This window comes from Aquila chrysaetos, chromosome 5, assembly GCF_900496995.4.
Source record: "Aquila chrysaetos chrysaetos chromosome 5, bAquChr1.4, whole genome shotgun sequence".
In the NCBI taxonomy this organism is placed as follows: Eukaryota; Metazoa; Chordata; class Aves; order Accipitriformes; family Accipitridae; genus Aquila; species Aquila chrysaetos.
Genome location: NC_044008.1, coordinates 1260937 through 1281163, shown reverse-complemented (window position 1 = coordinate 1281163; position 20227 = coordinate 1260937). Strand labels below are relative to the sequence as shown.

Below are 20227 nucleotides of genomic sequence, written 5' to 3'. Positions count from 1 at the left end.
ATTTAAAAAAAAAAAAAAAAGTGTATTTAGCCATTGGAACAACTGGCCAAAGGTTACTATTGAATCTCCTTTGCTAACAAAGCTGAAATGAGGACTAGAAGGGTTTTTTTAAAAAAAATAGAGAGGTTTTATTTCACACTGGATTTAACTCAGGGAAGTCCTGTGGCTTAAAGGATGTCGGAGATGAGGGCTGCAAAGCCATCACCTCATAGCATGGTTCAAGCTCAGAAATGCTCATCTCAAGTACCAGGTCTCTCAATCAGTTGAATTTTGTATTTTTTAACCGTGCTAAACCAAAGAGCAGTAATCCTCCTCCATTATGTAGACATCAGCTCATTTTTAACGTTGCTTTAGGTTCATGAAGTGCAAAAATTCCCAGCGTTTAAGTTCAGTAAAATAAGACATCAGTCTCTCTTCTTTTATCTTTCCATGCTTAGGCTGGGGATGGGGCGAGGGTAATGCCAAGGTGCCCCTGTGCAAGAGGATGCTTGAAGTTTGAAAAATAAGAATTTTAGAGACCACGCTGTGGGTGTTATGTCAGCCCTGATGCACCGGGGATGTCTGACCGAGCTCTCCTTTGATTTCCAGAGGTGTTCACGCAGGTAGCCTGCATAACCTCCTGGACCTCATGAACGCGAGCCGGACTTTCATCAAAAAAACCCTTATTTCCATAATGGGGTATCAGCTGCTGCTGTTGCTTGGCTGAATCGCCGAGTCCTGCTGTGCTGGCCAGCCCGAAGCAATGCAATGCTCTGCTTCCCTTGTAGATAGTTGGAGGCGAGCAGTAGACACATCCCAAAGAGCACTTCCCCCTTCCTCGATGCCTAAATGTAAGCTTAGGAGAAGTTTGTGACTGTGAAGGACTAGGGAAGGTGACAGCCTGGGTCTTCTTTTCCTCATGGATGTTTCTTCCAGGTAGAGCAAGGGGATGGCTTTTTTTCTTGGGATTTCTGTTCGTTGTGGCAGCTTCAAATGCGCGAAGAATGGTAATGTCTACATCTACCAGTGGCTGGTAGCACCACCTGGATTTGTGCTTATGAAGTGTTTTTTAAAAGGCAGACAGACAGAATCCTTTGTACTGTGGATGATTTTAATATATTTAATTTATTTAATTGTTCCCTTCGCTGTGCTGTTGGACCTGGATAGACTTATATATAGATAAAGTCCTCTGTGGTGGTTGTGGGGTCCTGCCTTGCTGGCCATCAACACGAGGCTTTTGGGGAACTCCTCCTTTTGGGGTGCGATGTTTGTCCATCTGTAATGTTGGTCGGAACTGTCTTTCACCTCCCCCAAAGAGAAAAATTAGAAATATCTGTCATCCTCCAGTCCCATGACCCATTCACCGTATTTTCTATCACAGATATCTTTTGGAGTCCAATAGTGACTTTTGTAGTGACTATAGTGCTAGAAAACACAGCCTGATGAGTGTTGTGTGTGGTTAGCCTTTCCTTCTGAGTGTCTGTGGCTTTTGTGTAGCAGCTTTTGGGGTGCAGGTCAGAGGAGGGGGCTGAGGCACTCGATGTTAGTCACATGCACAGGGTGGATTGTGTGAATTGATTAGTTCAAGCTTAAGTACGCACAGAAATTCAGATTTCAAGGGTTTTGGAAAAATAAAACATTAATTTTAATTTTTAAGGGGGGGAAAAAAAAAAAATCTTACCAAAACTAAAATGTGTTGCAGATGTTTCAGGAAAGGAGGAGTATTTTACTGACCGTCTGAGTCCTTTGAAGATCTCGTTCCTTAACAGGAGACCTCAGATCCAAGGGTTTCTTCCCAAGCCGTGCTGACGTGCTCCAGCGGTGGCTCTGCCATCCCTTGGTGGGGTTTGGTGACGCTTGGTGGCCCAGCCAAGCTTTCCTTCCCCGACTGGCTTCGTTTTCCCACCAAACCCTGTGCAGTAGGTGCTTCGGCAGGTCTAAATGATGCCTGGGGTGTAAAGGGCTTATCCCCCGTGGCTGCCCGTTCTCCCATCTCAGCGAGGCGAGGGTGGCACGGGGTCTGCCTGGCAGTGCCCACCGGTCCTCCGGCTCACCCAGCTCTCTCCCCGTAGCTTCTGGTCCCATGCAAAGGGCAAAGCCTTCAGCTTTGTACCAGCCAGGAGGCCGTTTGTTGCCTCTCCGAGGCCGGGCAGATGATGATTTCCCCCGTTGCTGGCTCTCCTCCAAGCTCTTCGGCACATCTGTAGTCTACTGCAGAGTCGCCGGTCCCAGTGTGTGCTCTTAGATGGGCCCGGCGGCTTCAATCTTGCAATTACATATCATTATTTTGATCTGGGGAGACTGTTATCCAATCCTTTTTCCATTTGTCCCTTGCTGGGCGCTCTCCGGTTTTATTGCTGTGTAATAGGCGCAGCAATTATCCACCTTAGCCCAAAAAAGCCTCTTTTGTTGCTCTTTACTGCAAGGGTGGGCATCAGATCTGCTCTCTAATCTGCTCTCCCAGAGGGATTGTTGTAATCTCTGTGAGCATCTCTGCCGATGTCAAGTCTGTGCTGGAAGCTGATCGGCTTGTTCGAGTCATTGGGTGGGTGCCACTGCCCTGGCACCTTTGTTAGCCAGTCCCCACCGCTTGAGCTGTGGCAGCAACGCGGCATGGACTGTTCTGGTGAAAAATTTTGGGGGTATTTTGGGGGAGAGGATGCGTTTTCATCTGGGGGAATTTGGTCTTTCTGTTAAGCCTGCTGGTACCTACTCAGTTTGCTCCACGTTCCCCTGCCTGCTCGCTGACGATGCCGTGCTTTGCTTCCAGGTCCACGCCTGGGAGATCTCCGACCAGTTGCTGCAGATCCGTCAGGATGTGGAGTCGTGCTACTTTGCGGCGCAGACCATGAAGATGAAGATCCAGACTTCCTTCTACGAACTCCCCACGGATTCCCATGCTTCATTACGGGACTCTTTGCTGTCTCACATCCAGAACTTGAAAGACCTGTCACCGGTCATCGTCACCCAGGTAGGTGCTGAGCAGAGGGTTGAAAGGAGCTGCTCTCTAAATGTCTGCGAGCGAGAGAGGGCTGAGGCTGCTCTCAGCAGCAAAGCCTGCACCATTCAGTCTGAACTTGCTGTTGAGAGCAGACTGGTAGCCAGGCTTGTGCTACAGCTCTGCTAGAGCCGTTCCTTACAGTAATCACCAGCCAGGGAGAGGAAGGATAGATGCTGCAGGTCACACCGATGGTGGCCAGCTCCAGCTTTTGTCACTTCTGACTTTCTCTGAGACTGAGACAACTCTGGCTGCTTTTCCTCCAGTATGGAGAACAGAGAAGGTTGATGGCTGCAGCCAGCCCGGTCATGTCTGCCAATATGGAATTGTTTGCCCTCCTCCATTATTTGGTTCCTGTAGTTAAATCAATTACTTTATCCTCTTGTTTGCTGTTTGGAGAGGCTGAGAGGAGGAACAGCTGTTCCTGGGGTTTTCCCTGTGCTCTGCAATGGAGATAAAGTGTTGATCTGCCCAGCAGCACCCTGGGTGATGGGTGGATTTCTTCTGAGGTGCTGGCATGTTCTCTGAAATCCCTTTGTTCTGTATACATCATTCCTGTTATCAATACGTTTCTGTGGCACTGGGATGTCTGACACCGTGCAGACTGAGGCAAGGTTGCCTGTTCAGCCCCTAAATAGCCCAGCAGAGAATATCATCCCATCGGGGTGGTGGGCGTTCTGCAGTTAACCACAGGGACTGCGCACACAACAGGGATATTGTGTATTAATATCCTGCCTCTGCAGGCTCGAAGTTACCTGCCAGCCCTGCCAAGCTCAGGTCTGATGGTCGCAGCACCCTTTCTCCTGTGCTGTTGGGCAGATTTCATCAGTCACTGCACTTAGTTGTGTTTTTTTGTTTTTTTTCCTCTTCCACTTTCAGCTTGCTTTAGCAATAGCAGACCTTGCCCTGCAAATGGCTTCTTGGAAAGGCTGTGTACAAACACTGGTTGAAAAGTAAGTAATTGTTTGTATCATTAAACTCCAAATTGTTCCTTGAGTAAATGTTGAGTGGGTGGACCTGCGTGGTCCAAAAAGGCACACAGCAGCAAACGGCCTGACAATAAGAAAGTTTTTCTTTCTTGATTAATAATTTAAAGTCTCTTGGATCATGGTAGGGAGATGGTCTGGAGGGAGAGATAGGGCTGTCTGTGGCTCTGTGTAACAGAGAGGTTGTGCACGCTTCTGTGGACACGGCTCTCTGAGACTCAGCGGTTTTCCTCATCCCTGTTTTTGTTACACGATGATCCCTCATCCCCTCCCAGCTTTAGCCGTAGTGCAGCATTGAACAGTGAGGTCGAGTCATTTGCTGCTACTGTTGGGTGTCCCGAGGCGCTCGTTTGGCTGGTGCAGTAATGCCCAATTTCTGTGTGACAGCATTTTCACTGCCCTGTGTTTGCCTACGTGGGATGCCATATGCCTTGTTTGGGCAGATCACCGTGCTGAGGTGGCCCTGTGGTATTTCTGTAGCAGGAGGGAACTTGATTTGTCTGGGCAATGGCACTTCGACTTGATGTGCTGGTGGGCTGGGAAAGCTTTTGTCATTTTTTCTGTTGAAAAATCTTGAGCTAAACCACTGATGGAGGCTCTTCTCGACAGTGCTCTGCCCTTGCAGCTGGACACTGGAGTGCGTTTGCAGTAACACTTTTGCTGAGTCTCTTTGAAATGCCCCTCCATCTTTCACTGTACCATTAACCTACTTGCCAGTATTTAGGTTTTCTGCATGCACTTGGCTGTCACCTGCCTTCATGCGCTGTCCTTCTTCCCTGTTGTTTCAGGTACAGCAATGATGTAACATCACTACCCTTTCTGCTGGAAATCCTCACGGTGCTGCCAGAAGAGGTTCACAGCCGATCCTTGCGCATCGGAGCCAACCGCCGTACCGAAATCATAGAAGATCTGGCGTACTATTCCAGCACAGTCATCTCTCTGCTGGTAAGGAGACTGAGCAGCGACTGAGCCATGGTCAACTGCTAAAGAACTTCATGCAGCTTCTTCTCCCCCTCCACATCTCCGAATCAGATTATTCCAGGTTGGATGTGATCAAAAAGCTGGTCTGTGTGAAACAAGCTGATTTTATATTTCGGTTCCAAGCAGATCAAAATCACAGTCAGGTTCCCGTTGTCAGCACTGGATTGAAAATGGAGCTAGTTATGGAAACTTAATAACTTTCTCATCCTCTCAACTGGACTGTCCCTGTGAGGACTGCATTGTTTTAGCTGGTGGTACGGAGCGTGGAGGCTTGTCTTCTGGCACTGTGTACTTTAAGGTCAGGAAAAGGTCTTTAGTCTCCTGGACTGTCCGTCCCATGGTTGGCTAGGACTGGATTCCTGCACAGGCTGTGGTAGTTTTGGGTTATTTGATGGTTAAGAAATTATTTCAGCCTGTTACGGGGTTGTGTACGCAGATCTCTAGATCGTCTCTGGATTCACACACGCATCTCTCTCTATATGTGTTAGAAGAAGGTCATTCAGGTACTTAACTGTGATTTCTCTCTCTTCTCATGCCCCTTTCAAATGTAAGTACATGCCTAATTTCTGACCATCGTGTGATAAGCTGAGGTTATACATTTAGCTGCAGGCCAAATGGGGAGACTGTAGCTGAATCTCCTGGTTCTTCTTCACAGGTTTCCCCATTTGTGGAGCATTCATGCTGTCTAAGAACGAGATTGTTGTGGGCCCCAAAACAGGGCAAGTTTGGGGAGCAGAGAATAAGCGTTGAGGTGAATTACCTCAGGGACTGAAAAGAAATGCTCCTTGCTGGCTCCTTCCTTTCCAGAGAGACTTCTCATGTTCTTCAGTGTTGTTTGACCTCAGTAAATGAGTAGCCAACCTGATCCCTGACTCAGGCTGCAAACGGAGCATGTGCCATAGCCTCTAGAGCTTCCCGTTAATGTCTACCATTTCACGCTGCTTATCTAAAGAAGGAAAGATAACGTACACTCGGCAGCACGTAGCAAGTCTGTAATTCCACCAAGCAGCTGGTTAATGTCACTGTGCTCCAGACGGAGTCGAGGTTTGGTGCGTTTAATTGCAGTGTCTCGTCAGCAGTCATTTCTCTGCTCTGCAGCCCTGTCTTTCCGTGCTTGGCCGCCCTGCACTCTTGGGTCTGTGGTCTCCCCATCTCTCTGCCAGGTGCCTCCCTCTTGCCCTGCTAGCCTGCTGGTCAGTACTCCTTTGTTAGTGGAATTGTAGCTGTTGAAGATAGGAGGAACCTTAGCCTTTAGGATCCTTCATACTTTATCCATGTGAAATGACCCATGTTTTGCAGTGCTTTTTTATGCCATTTCTCCAAATTACAGAATCACGGTCTCCCTTTGCTGTTAGACTGTCATTTAGATTTTCTCCTCATTGATGAGCAAAACTGTAAGGTTTCAGTTTTACTTGTGACCATGTTCTCTTCTCCTCAACTGATACTTCTTCATGACGTTAATAGCTCCAGCGTGCAGCATCTTTGCACGTCCCCAGTACTGTGCTGCACAGAAATAAGGCTCTGGGCTTTCTCTCAGGAGCCAGAGAGAAGAAGGGGGATGCTTGCCCTGGGATTTGATTCTTTGCCCAGAGAAGCCTGTGTTCTTGTGGTGCATCGCTTCATCTTCCTCCAGACTCGTGTAACCTGCCATTTCATTCATCCCCTCCTGCCTCTCAGATGTTAGCTGCAGTCCCTCCCCAATATCCCTTCCCTCTCTGAATCCCCTTCTCTGATGGGACCCGACACAAACTCAAGCCCCAGCAGTTTTCCTTTGTTTAATTTGGAGAAAAGGGTGGAGTAGTGGTAAGGAGGGTTGAGTTTAAGTTTGCATCTGAAACCTTTGCAAAAGGTCCCTGTTCTGTTTCTACACTGCTTTTTGTGTGTCTGTGGTTAAGACAGCCACAGAGGGTATCTGGAATAGAGATATGAGCGTGGCAGACACTTCTGGTGGATGTTTTGTCTTTGCGCAATGTCTGGTTTTGTCTTTCCCCATAGAAGCCTGGGAAGGAGGATTCATTCTCTGGAGTTACTCCAGTAACTGCGAAGGAAGGGGCATCATGATGATCCAGGATGTATCAGCACACAGAGCTGAGCTGTGTCCTCTGCTCAATAGCAGCTCAGGTCTTGCTTGAGAAGACTCTCTTCCCCGCCTTACGCTGTATTCATCCCAGCAGAGGTCCATGCCATTACCACCACAGCCATTAGGGGAGCCCAGTTCCACTTTTTCCATAGGCTTAGCTGTCTTTGAACAAGTCCTCACTTACTTCTAAAACTTTTTTCACCTTCCTCGAATCCCTGCACCGTATCATCCCTCCGAGCTGTCTCCAGCCCTCAGCATTCTTCCTAGGAGGTCTCAGAGAAGTCTGGCTGTCACATCGGTGAGACAGGCAACATCACCTCGCTCTGGCTGCTCGCAGCCTTACTGGAGACAGCGCGAGGCCCCGGTGTTGGATCGCCAAGGGTCATAGCCCTGTCGTAAGACTCTCTGTTCAGACTTCTTCTGCATCTGCCTGGAGCTTTCATGGTAAATCCCAGCACAAGCATTTCAACCACCTGCCTGAAGAGCAAACTTAAATTTTCTGCGTAGGAGTTAAATTCTAAATTTACTTTCTTGAGTTACAAAATGGGGTTTTAAAAAATTGTACAGGGACTGTGATGAAGTACGACATTCTGCCTTCAGGATTGAACTGTCAAGCAAGGATCTCTGGAAGCTGTCATGTGCAGGATTGCTTGGCCAGTCTAGTCTCTCTTCTGGGGAGAAGGGAGTCTGGGATGCTTCTCCAGGTCCTACCTGTCCACTTATTCTTCCTTTCCCTCCCAGCCTGGCAAGGTCAGCGCTTCCTCTGGTGTTAGGTTTTGGTAAGGGTTGCTGTTAGGTGCTGTTGTGGAGCAGGAGTGTTGACCATCACTGGAATGACACTGCGATGGTGTGTTTGGGCTGTCCTCAGGTTGGCCTTTGGGGTAGGTTTGACCCTCAGGACCGATATTCTCTTTGACAGCGGTTGTTTTGTGGTGGGGAATATGAAATTGAGATTTGAGCGAGTTTAGGGATTTATCACGTATGAAACTCATGTCTCTGCTCCACCAGTCTGAGACAGGATTCTGCAGAAAACTGATGTGCTGGGAATGAATGAAAACACTCCAACTGCTTTTCTCGCTTCTGTAACAGCAGCTGAAGTTGACTGAGAGGTTTTTGGCTCTGCCCCTACATCTCACCAAGTCCAGGGCTACTTCACTTGGGGATGGGGATGTTGGAAGCACTCTGCTTTCTCGAATGGGCTTCGTGTGGAGTTTGAGAGGATGCTCAAAGTCCACGTGCTGTTGAGAGGATGTTTGCAGAACTGTCGTGTTCCCGATTACAGAAGCAGCGTGGGGACATGGTCACCCTAGGCAGATGTAAAAGTCTTCTCTGCTGGTGTGGGCATCCTCAGGTGTCTTTGGTCAGAGTGCTGCTTCCATGTAGGTACAACACTACTGTTTGATTGCTGAAAGTTGTGCCTGCCTTTTGGAGGGATCACTGCTGACTGTCCCAGGCCCCCTGTATCTTGCTAGGTGTCATGGGTGGGGTTCTTGATGCTAATTGTAGAGACTCCAGGATGGCTTTCCAAAAGTTATTTATTATTTTGCTTGTGAAATTACCTGTTGGAGCTGGGGTCCTAAGCAGTTCTTCCTTGTCCTGCTGTAGATGACGTGTGTGGAGAAAGCAGGCAATGATGAGAAGATGCTCATCAAAATCTTCCGGTGCCTGGGGAGCTGGTTCAACCTGGGTGTCCTGGACAGCACCTTCATGGCAAACAGCAAGTTACTGTCACTCCTCTTCGAGGTGCTGGTGAGTATTTCTGTTGGGAAATGAGGTGGTGGTGGGCCTTGGGTACCAGGATGGTGTCATTTTTAAATCCAAGAGTGACTGAGGTGTGGAAGGTGAATTTCATCCCTCCTGTCTTGAGCAGGAACCCTCTGATTCCCTCTTTACCTTGATCAGCTCCGTAGAGCGGGCTGTCCCTCTCTGCTAGCAGGCAGGGAAGTGCAAGTTCTCTGTGCACAGTAACAGATCTGCGCTGCCTGAAATGATGATCTTCCTTTTGTACCGGTTGTCCACCTTGGAGGACAGTCGGAGAGCAGCAGCGCACAGCAAGAGTCCTCTTCTGGCTGCCGCTGTGAGTTTCCATACATCTTCCCTGCCTCCTGTTAGCCCTGGGAAGCTTAGAAGACAGCACATAAGTAACACCTAATATTGGCCAATCTCTCAAGGGTGAAAACAGAAGTACACTTCAGGGTTTCCTCTGCCTGTGTGCTTGGTCCTTAGTTCAGGATTTGTGATGTGGGGACAAGGCTAATGGACAGAAAGTATTGGCAGAGCTTTCAGATGCAAACAAAAAAGCACATGTGTGTTTGGCTATTTGCATGGAGGAAAGATACTCTGCAGCTCCTTCAGGATTATTCTTTCCTCCCCATCTTCTATTTTGACCCAGAGAATATGTGCTCAGAGGCGAGAATCTTTCCCTGTTCTTGGGCAGGCATGAAAGACTGAAATCTCTCCTGAGCAGCTGCCCTTGCCTGGTTTTACTGAAGCCCTTCTCAGCCACCTGGCTCAGCTATCCCCACGAGAGCTTTCCTGTTAAGTGGTGCCCGTGATGCACCTTCTCCCCGCACCACTTGGGAATGGAATGGGGGCTGTTCCTGCGGAGCTGGCCGGGCGGATGGCGATGGGGGAGAGCGGAGGTCGCTGCTCGCTGCGGCGTGTCGGGCTGAGGCAGAGCTGCCACAGACACAGAGGTGTTGGGTCACAGGAACCTTCCTGCTACATCACCATGAATGATCCTTTCATCTCCATAAACTCGTTACTACGTTCACTGGCAGACAGTACATCAAGAAAAAAGTTCAAAGACTATTTAATCTTCTATTTATATCTGTTCTCCTTAATCCTACTGTACTAATTATCAATTTTGGAGCCTATATTAAGCAGATATCTTGTCTATCTCAAGCGGGAGCCAGGTTCCATTTTTCTGTGGTGGTTGCAAACCATTCAGAGCAGAATAGAAGATTGAACATCTGAGAAATGACCATTTCTAGCCATTACCGTGGGTTGCCACTGCTGCCAAAGTAGGTGCCAGCTGTACTTTTGAGCATACTTAGACTTTAAGAGAGAGGGAGTTTTGGTCTGAAACACACTGTGCTTGGTCCTTGCTCCAAACCAAATTGTTTTATGGGGCTCTGAGCAAAACACATTTGTTCAGTGCATTGTTGAAGTAAGTTTGCCATCCTCATGGGTTTGATCATTGGTTAGTTTTGGCTGTTGTCTGTTGTTGAAGAAACTGCATTTGTTTAATACTAAAATCAGGGTTTTTTTGGTTTGTTTGTTTTGTTTTCTTTCCAGGTTTTCTATAAAATACTACTTTATTCCTTTTCTGACATTTTCACCTTGGAAAATTAACTACTGAAGGTGTTTGGGGTTGTTGGGGTTTTTTGTCCTATCTGAATGCAGGAGAGCTGAAGAGGCCAGTGAAACGGGGAGGTTAGGAGAGTCCCGCATCGCTGTGACAGGGAGGGCAAGGAACTGAACAACCAGGAAGGAGGAATTCCCGGAGGACAGAGGTTTCTGCTGTGGCACTGCCTGGAGCTGTGACCCAGCGCAGGAATTGTCTATTCCTCTGCTCGTTGTTAAACAGGATCCCTCATTTGCATCTATTCCATGGTGCAGATTCAATTAATGACAAATGCAGATGAGGGCTCCCATTCAGTGGGAAAAGGAACAGACAATATTCATGCAGGGACCCAGCTCCCAAGCAGTGCTGCAGCAGAAATCCCTCTCCCCCAGGACAGGGCATTTGGCTCACCAGCCTTTTTATTGTGTTAATGTTGCTTTTAAATCAGGCATTTTTCCTTCCTCCCCTTCCAGCTTCACGTGGGACCGTGAATTGTTTTCCAAATGCGTTGAGATCTCATGTGAAAGGACAGAGGCACGCACAGAGTTACTGCTCCTTTGTTTCCTCTCTGGGCTTCGCTGTTTGCTCTCTCCTCCTTCTTAGTATGCCAGTCTTGTCTCCCTCCTTAATTGCTCGGGGCTCCACGGGAGCCATTAAAGCGCCTGTTAAATCAGCCTTGCACAATCGCTATAAACCTCTACCAGGCGGGGCCTGAAATCCACTTGTTCACCCTCAGACCCTCGCAATGATAAATATTTCACACGTGCTTGTGAGAAACCTTGTCTCCTTCTTCACTGAGGACTTGATGATCCTTATGGGTCCCTTCCAACTTGAGATACTCTATGATTCTATGACCTGGCCAGGGTAACGAGTAGCACAACATTTTCTTTCCTTCTGAACTGCTGTGGATTTCGGTTGGCATTTTTCCTCCTGTGTTTGCCTCTCCCAGGGAAGACTCGGTGGGGTCCCATTGGACCAGTTTTGACTTCAAGTGTCCGCGGTGGTAAAGCAGCATAGGCTTTGCAGGGTAGGAGTGAGTTAATGGGAGCTGTGGCTATGCAGAAGCTCTACAAAGTTTTTCAGGAACAACAAAAGACTAGTTTTTCCATTACCATCTCATTTCACATATAATCACTGGGCTCTTCTGCTTCTTGTTTATTGCAGCAACAAGACAAGACATCATCAAACCTCCATGAAGCTGCTTCAGATTGCGTGTGCTCAGCCCTCTACGCCATTGAGAACGTGGAGACGAACCTTCCCCTGGCCTTGCAGCTTTTCCAAGGCGTCCTCACTCTTGAGAGTGCCTATCACATGGCTGTAGCACGTGAGGACCTAGACAAGTAAGTGAACTTGCAGCCGCGGCTGTGCCCGGAAAGGAAGGAGAGGTACAGTAATTAACTGTCACGGTGTCTGTCTGCGGTTATTTTTGGAATCCACGGTGTTTGCGTGCCGCGCACTGAAGTCTCTTATGCAAATAAGTATTTGTTGAATGAAGACAAGTGAGCAAATGACTTCCTTGCCCTTGGTGCACCGATTTGTGTTCCAGGCGTGTGCGCTCAGCTCAGGCTTTGGCAGAGAGTTAGACTGTCACCAGACTCGGCTTGCTGGGATGCTTGGTCTTCCTTGCAGTGGGCAAAGCGCAAGGGAAGTATTCTGAGGTGCAGCTGATGTGTTGCCAGCCTTAAAATAGAGTTTAGAAGCGACCTGCTTCTCCTACTGCCTCCTCTCCACAAATGTCCATACCTGGCTCAGCTGTTAACAATGGAAAGAGGACTGGATGTGCCGGCTGGGTCAACAGCCCCTCATTCTTGACTTACAAGAAACTGTAGCCATCATACCTTGATCAAGCATGTTGAAACCAGAGCTTCCTGCATGTTGGCTGCTACGAGACGTTGCTGCTCTGATTGGAAACCCTCTGATCTTCAGCCTCGGTTGATTCTAGGCCAGTTCATGCCTATTCTCTTTTGCCAACATTGTCTTAACTTGAATAGCTCCCCAGCTGGTGCTTATTCCCAGATGCATTTGTAGGTAGGAAGCAGCCAGCCTTGAGTTTGCATAAACAGGCCCAGCTCTTTCAGTCCCGAGACGACTTTCTTTTCCCTGGGTGATCTTTAGTGCTCCTGTTCTGAATTTAACTTCCTTGAGCAGAAGGGCCTGAGAGGTACGTGCTGCTCCAGGAGGGATCTTGCTCCTGTGTGTTGGCATTGTGGCATCCCTGTGTGCAGGCAACGCCTTGCCTGGCATCTCTTGCCTTTCTCGTCACCTCGTGGTATCAGTGTTTTGGTCATCCTGTGACTGAGTCCATCCACAAGTTGTCAGAAGTGGACAAGTTTTCCTGCTCAAATTTAGATGGTTTTCATTCTTCTTCTGCACAGATACTGCGTGCACCATTAGTGCTTGCTCTTCCTTCTTTATGTGGCTGTCGCTAATGAACTTAGACAAGATCAGTTGCGAGAGTGATCTGGAGCCTCCCTAGTACCAAACTGGTATTTCCTCTTCAGCCCAGCCTGCTAACCACCCCGCTAGCCAACTGTTCATCCCTGCCCTCAACTGTGCTTTATCCAGTTTAACCAGCTTCTGTGTCACACCATGATCTGCTCCGCTCCACTTATCCTATTTTAAAACATTACTGATAAGAATTAGATGGGTCCAGTCTATTTTTGGTAAACCCCTGTTGCGTTTAGCCCATTTCCCTCCAACTTCCATGTATTTGGAAAACTATGTAGGAAATTGCTCGTGCTACTGAGGGCAGATTAATTGGCCTATATTTGCCAGACCCTGTGTCCCCAATGCCAAATACGAGCGTGTTTTATGGCTGTGCAAGGTGTTGCCATGGATGGAAACCACAAGACCAGCAATGAAGCTGTAGGACAGATGTCTAGTGTCCGATTTTTGACTTCTGGGATGGCAGTTAGCCAGTCTCCACTCCTTCCACCCTGGAGGTTAGCAGATTCTTGCATCTAAACAGCCTCCTCACTCCTCCTGCCTTTGTGTCTCCTGTTCAGCCACAGTATTGAAAACTGATGTGTATTCATATAGTTAGAGCTATGCCACAAATCTTTAATTGTGCCAGTGTCTTCAGTGTGCAGCAATTCCACCAGCTGTTTATTACAGCTGAAAAATCCTGTGCTGTTTTTGTGACCGTCCTTGGCAGGGTCTGGCACTGGTTTGGCTTCTGGCAATTGTCGCTTGATCTCTGCTCATCTTGCCTTGCAAAATCCAGCTGTCTGCTTTTCAGTCCTCCTCCCTGGCAGCCCTTCAGCTGCTTGGAGGCACTTGGCTCACTGCGGAGGCTTTTCTGATGACTTAGGCTCAAGAACTCAACAAGCACCCCCCTCCCCTTGTTTCAGCGCAAAGCCCAGATAACGTATGTGCCTTTGACTTAAGGAAATTCCAAGCCTCTGCCATGTTAAACGAGATTTCCACAAGCGAAATGAGTAGTGACTCCTCAAAGTTAGTCCTTTTGAAATTGAAAATTATAGTAGCATCTGTTCCTATTTATCCTTCCATTTAACACTAATAGAATTAGTCTTCAGTTGTCAGGCATGTAAAAGTTTGTTATAATATCCTCTCTGCTTGGTAAGATTGACTCTGCAATAGCATCTCTTCGGTCTGTGACTTTCTGAAAAATGTGAAAGCTTTCATCTTCAGGAATTGCTGGGGCACGGTATAATTAGTAGCAACTGTTCTCCAGTCTCTGTCAGAGAAGGTAGTCTCCCCTAAACGCTTCCGGGTATTGTATAAAGGCCCTGCTGACGGCACTGGCGACATCTCGCTGTATTTGATCTGCTCCTGGGGATACGCTGCAGAGCTGGTGGGTTGTGTTAAGGGTGAAGCCTTTTGGGATTAAAAAAAAAACAAACCAAAACATCTCACATGGAGGACTCACCTCTGTCTTTAAGACAGGCGTTAGGGTGTGCTTGCAGCACATCTCTGGATGCATGTTGTTTTTGGATTCCCTAAACCTCTCCAGAACAGGAATACTAAAACCAAAGCCCAGGTCTAATGGCTTATCTTGGACCTCTCCCCCAAATCCCCGATTTGAAGTTGTTTTATTGGGGAGGAGTCATCCTTGGTTTGATGCCATGCTTCCTCCATCACACCGTGCTGTGGCTCCAGGATGTTCACTCTTCTGTCTGGTTCTGCAATCTTAAAGCAGAGTAAAGCTTGTAGTTCAACTCGGCCACTAAATTGTTTTTGTGTTAAGAGCAGCCTGTGTTTTTACGCAGCGCTGTCCCCTGGACAATGGGGCAATGGGACATCCGGGGTTTATTTTTAAAGTAGGTTTGTGTATTTGTCTTCTGAAACGTGGCACCTTCCGGGTGCTGAATTAGACTCCAGCTGTTTTGTAGCAGACGTCCTGTGCCTTGTCACCCGATGCTGTGATTTTGGAGAAGTTTACTCAGATGCTTTGGGTAATATGAAAATTTCGTAAGATTTGCTTATTGGAACACAGTGTTTTCACCTACTTCTGAACAAAGCCAAGTTCCCCTATTTAAGTGTTGCCCAACTGCTGACAGAAAGCTAAAGCAGAAGTCGATATTTCTTGGTCCAAGATAAGGCTCCAGGGCACTTTACCTGCACAGAGCAAATGTCTCCTGTGCTGGGATATCTGGTCCCGTGTGGAAGATCTTTCTGACTTGTGCCCTGTTTTTTTTCTTCACCAGGGTGCTCAATTATTGCCGTGTTTTCACCGAGCTGTGCGAGACGTTCCTAGATAAAATCGTTTGTACGCCAGGCCAAGGGCTGGGTGACCTGCGGACGCTGGAGCTGCTGCTGATCTGTGCAGGTCACCCACAGTACGAGGTGAGTGAGGTTTACCAGTGTTCCTCTCCTCATCCCTATCGCCACATCTCACTTGTCCAGAGTTGAGTCAGTGGAAAAAATCTTTCTCTTCTGTTGCCACGTGGTTGGGAGGCTTCAGTTCCTGTGAGCTGCTGGCCCTGAAATGCCTGCTCTGCGTTTGTGATGCAGAAATCTGACTTAGCTTCCCCTTCCCAGCATCCTGGATGTGCAGTACTGCGAGTACAGCTATGAAAGCCTCTGTTATTTTCTTTCCATGTGTTCAACTTAAATTAAGCTTTGCGGGGATTGCAGTGTAGCTTATGGTAACTTTGCCCTCTAAGTAAGTTAAATGCTGTTTTGCATCACAGCTCCCTGACCATCCTGCCTTAAGTACCGAACATTGTATTTAAGCTGCAGTCTCCTCTTAAACCCCCCTTTTATTCTTCCAAAACTGTTAGTTGAATCCCAGTAGCTGATCCTTGGCTGACTCATGTCTGTGTTCAGCAGACGGAGGTTCCTTTGCAGAGGGTTTGTCCTGCTAGATCTGACACGGGGAGCAGGGAGGTGCCGGCTGGGATTTGCTGGGGTGTGCTCCCTTCCTTCCCTCCGTGTTTAAGGTCCCACTGGGGGAGGAATGCAGCCCTTGAAGTGATGGATGGGAGCGGGGTATGGAATGAGATAGTGCCCTCTCCAGGACTGTGTTTTCCAGAAGCTTTCAGAGCCCTGAAAGTACATCAGACCTGAGAACCAGCAGGCGAGTTAGCTAAGAAACGATGGCTGCTGCGATGCAACCTTTGAGGACTTGTTTGCCGTGGAGATTGTGGAGTAGCTGTGCTTCATCAGGTCTCTGGTGCTTGCTTGGGACTCAGTGACTCTTTTAGTCCCCTTTCCAGTTCTGTTAAGCTCAGTCTCCCTTGGGCACGACCTTGTCCTGTGCCAGCGATGCTTAGGAGGACTTGAAGCTCTGCAGCTGCTCCTGAAAAAAATCTGCACTCTCTTTTTGTTTTTTCTGCAATAACCCTACTTACTAAGAGGCTGTAGACTTTGGAGCAACGTCACCTTCCAGCCTGAGCTGCTCTCTTGGAGATGTTTGCTCCTATCTGGGGTTGCTGTCCCCCTCGCATCATTAGCCCAAGCCTGCATGCACCCTGAGCTGGCCATCGGGATGGTTAGACCATTAAATGTCCAGGCACAGGCAATGAGGTGGGCAAACTCTTCCACCGATGTGGCTCTCTGGTGATGACAGTGTACCTAAAAGCAGCAAAATGCCCCGTAGCTTGTTGGGGCAGGCTGGGTATTAAACATCTCCAGATGCGTGAGCAAGGACAGAGGGAGGGCATGAATCAGGTCAGGGAGATAAAAACTTATCGCTTGCAGATTTGACTGATGTGAAATGGGGTGATGTCCATGCTTTGAAGCAAGAGACAGTTCTTATGCTTCAATGTTAATTTTGCAGAGAAAAGGCTTTACTTCTGAGGGCTGGTGACAGGTTTTCAGATTAACTCAGTGGGTTTCAAATCCTTTTTTAAGTGACAAGCAGCAGAGGAGATTGGCAAAGCTGGGGGAACCGGTCCACGTTTCCTCATCGTGTGATAAAGCAGCACCGATGGAAATCTGTGGTGCCTCACCACACTGTCGGCAGCAGCAGCAGGGTAGAGAAAAAATGCTCTGTTGCTAACAAGATGCTGAATTTTTCTTTCTAAACAGGTGGTAGAAATTTCATTTAACTTCTGGTACAGGCTGGGGGAGCACCTGTACAAGACAGACGATGCAGTCATCCACAGCATCTTCAAAGCCTACATCCAGCGCCTTCTCCACGCTCTGGCCAGACACTGCCAGCTTGATTCAGACCACGTAAGGCTGCATTTGCTTTGTTTCCTCTGGAGGCAGCCAGGGCGGTAGGATGTGTCTGTCCTCACTGCTGCGTGCCGATGGCTCTCCGTAGCCATAGGACTCGGCAGGTAATAGTTCTGCAGTTGCAGTAATTGCAGAGAGAGGATCGAGAGTAATTAAAATTGCTGTATTAAACCTCTTTTCATTAAGTCAGTTCTTGTTCTAACAGAGCTTTCTGGCGTCTAGTTGCTGCGGGATGACCCTCTCCCGCCACCCCCAGGTGGTTCCCGTTTTGAGAGCTGTGGAGAGCTGCGTTGTCCCCTGCTTGGGGGCCTTGGTGTTGGAATAAAGCTTGCACAGCTCGCTAGCCGCAGTACCATCATTTTTCTCCTGGAAGTCTGGGATGCTTTATCCTTCTTCCATCTTTGCCTAGGCTCCTCATCCCCTTGATTTCCATCCCTTCATCTGTGTGTCATAGCAGGAATACACAGCATGTGGCCAGGCTGTTAGCGTTTCCTTTGTGCATGGCTCTCCTTCAAATCCCCTTCAGTGGCTTGATCTGGGGAGATGAGGGCAGGAACGACAGATCTCTTCTCTAAAACCCAGTTGCTTGTCTTGTCCTAGCTGTGGGTGAATGGGAACCTGGATTTCTCTGAGCTGCTCTCATCCTTTTCCTCTCCCTCGCTTCTGTTAGGAGGGTGTCCCAGAGGAGACAGATGATTTTGGGGAGTTCCGGATGCGGGTCTCGGACCTGGTGAAAGACCTGATCTTCTTGGTGGGATCGGTGGAGTGTTTTGCTCAGGTGGGTTTGCGGGAGCATCCTGAGGCACACTTGCATCCATCGCTGTGCTGGAGGTAGCCGAGCCCTGGTGGCCTTTGGGGTGGGGAGGAGGTCACGCACATTGTCTCCTGGTGCACAAGGAAGCAACCGTATCTTGAAGTAGGTGGTGGGGACTGTTCTGGGAGAAGCAGGAGGTCTCACACTTTGGGGTACTAGCTGGGGAAAGCTACTGTGGTCCCAAAATAGCAGGGTGGTCTCTGGAACAGGAGGGTTTATGCAGGTCCATGCCTGGAATCTGGTATTTCAGGTGTGTGGGAGGTGAGGAGCAGGTGGCAATCTCGCAGGGTGGGATTTGTGACCACATGCCCCTGAGCTGTGTTTGTAGCTGCTTTTGTGACTGATTCTCTTTCCTGCAGCTTTATGCGACTCTGAAGGATGGGAATCCACCCTGGGAGGTGACGGAAGCTGTCCTCTTCATCATGGCCTCCATAGCTAAGAGCGTTGACCAGTGAGTGTTGACCATCCCGCTCTTGTCTGTAAGGGCTGTGGGGTCAGATGTTGCCTCCAAGTGAATTTTGCAGAGATACCGCGAATATCCCAAGGATCCTGCTAGGAACATGCTTTCCCAGGCAGCAGATGTTTTAAAACCACACTTATTTCAGATAGTCCTCAGCGTACATGGTTTGTACTGCAGCAGTGCAGTACCCCTTGCTGATGCAGCAGTCCTGTAGCCCGAGGATAGAGATCTCCACTTTCTGGCCAGGAATACAGGTCCAGGACAGAGCTGGGACTGCATGAAGCAGTTGGACCTTCTCAGTTCTACTCTCTGCCTGCCTGGGGACTTTAATGCCACACACCTGAGTTCAGCCTTGGTGAAATAGGTTAAGGTTTTGTTTCCCCTTAGTTTATCTCCTGAAAGCAAAGCGGTTTTGCCTAGGCTGGTTGTTTGGGATCCTTCTGCATCCAGATCCTTCTACCTCCAGGTAGAGTTTTCCCCGGTATCTTTAGGGAAGGTTAAATCACTTTCTGGAAGCGCCTCTTGTCCCTGGTTTGTTGTAGTGGAAGGGTCAACAGCTAATGTCCAGGGCGGCGAGAGTGCAGTGAGTCCTCCTGCGTGTTGACAGCCATGCTGATGCAGTGGGACAGCCTGCCTGGCCTTCACCGGGCTGGGAGCACCGTTTCTGCCTTCCTTGGGAGGCTGGGGGAGTCACCACGATTGCTATACGCTCACTGGCTCCCGTTATCTATGTCAAGGCTATTCGCGCTCGGTTTTATCTTCAATTTTTTTTTTCTCCTTTGTTTCTGAGAGCGTGAGCCTTGCGTGGCCTTGCACTGCTGGAGCACAGGGGACTTCACTTCCCACCAGCATGTCCCACAAGGTTTTTGCTCGCCCCGTGGCTCCACTGAGCTCAGCTCTGCTCTTGCCGTGAGAGGGCAGACAGTGCCAGGCGAGCCAGAGCCCTGCCACTGACATGGGCTGCAGGGAGCCCGGGACTCCCCCTGTAGCACCCTCCCACACTGGGAACAGGCTCCTCTGGCTTTCTGCAGTCCCCAGAGGATTAATTAGCCTTGTTCTTGTGCCACAAGCACTCTTACTGGAGGTATTTAGTTTCTTCTGCTCTGTTTGGTAAAGCTGGAGGCTGCTGTGCGTCTGGAACCCAGCTCCAACAGCCCGAGCCCCCCACTAGCCCACATCCCAGATATCCAGCACACCACGGCAGCAGGGTTTGCCGGGCTGATACTGAGTGACATGGGAGTCGATCGGGTTCAATAAAACCAGCTACTCTGTGGAAACGATCCGGGAGCCACCTTGGAGCTAACCCAGCTGCCTTTTCCCTGCAGGGAGAACAACCCGACCCTGGTGGAGGTGCTGGAGGGGGTGGTTCGCCTCCCCGAGACGGTGCACACCGCTGTCCGCTACACCAGCATCGAGCTGGTGGGAGAGATGAGCGAGGTGGTGGACAGAAACCCGCAGTTCCTGGGTGAGTCCCTCCTGCCACGCCACCCCTCTGCCCTGCGACGAGCCTGGTCTCCGGGACCCCTCCTCACCCCGGCTTTCTCCTCCGCAGATCCCGTGCTGGGTTATTTGATGAAGGGTCTGTGCGACAGGCGGCTGGCCTCGGCGGCGGCCAAGGCCATCCACAATATCTGCTCGGTATGCCGGGACCACATGGCTCAGCACTTTAACGGGCTGCTGGAGATAGCCCGTTCCCTCGACTCCTTCACGCTCTCTCCGGAGGCTGCTGTGGGGCTCCTAAAGGGTGCGTATGGAAAAGCTGATGGTGTTTTTTGAGGGGGTTGTCACTCAACTGCAGATGCTGCAACTCCATTTTCACATGGTTTTTCTTAGACAAGAGTGTCTCGGTTTGCCCCGAGGCACTCCATGTGTCTACATTTAGAGTCTTCTGAAGAGCTCGCTTGGGGCAGGAGGTAGAAAGAGATCCTTTCTGGGTTTATA

The 20227-nt window shown here is 49.1% G+C and overlaps 1 protein-coding gene across 2 annotated transcripts in view; it reads left to right on the top strand.

Annotated features, from left to right (window-relative positions):
• The window catches only part of TNPO3 (transportin 3), a 42778-nt gene that overhangs the window by 14699 nt on the left and 7852 nt on the right, over positions 1-20227 (top strand). The window contains exons 2-13 of one of the 2 annotated variants that reach the window (XM_030014716.2): positions 589-777; positions 2750-2950; positions 3857-3930; positions 4752-4908; positions 8630-8773; positions 11535-11710; positions 15038-15176; positions 16863-17009; positions 17683-17790; positions 18186-18277; positions 19612-19751; positions 19839-20030. In XM_030014716.2, the coding sequence (XP_029870576.1) occupies positions 2828-2950; positions 3857-3930; positions 4752-4908; positions 8630-8773; positions 11535-11710; positions 15038-15176; positions 16863-17009; positions 17683-17790; positions 18186-18277; positions 19612-19751; positions 19839-20030 (1492 nt within the window). In that variant the 5' untranslated portion in view covers positions 589-777; positions 2750-2827. The remainder of the gene's footprint in view (positions 1-588; positions 778-2749; positions 2951-3856; positions 3931-4751; positions 4909-8629; positions 8774-11534; positions 11711-15037; positions 15177-16862; positions 17010-17682; positions 17791-18185; positions 18278-19611; positions 19752-19838; positions 20031-20227) is intronic. The other variant, XM_030014715.2, reaches the window with a different exon arrangement.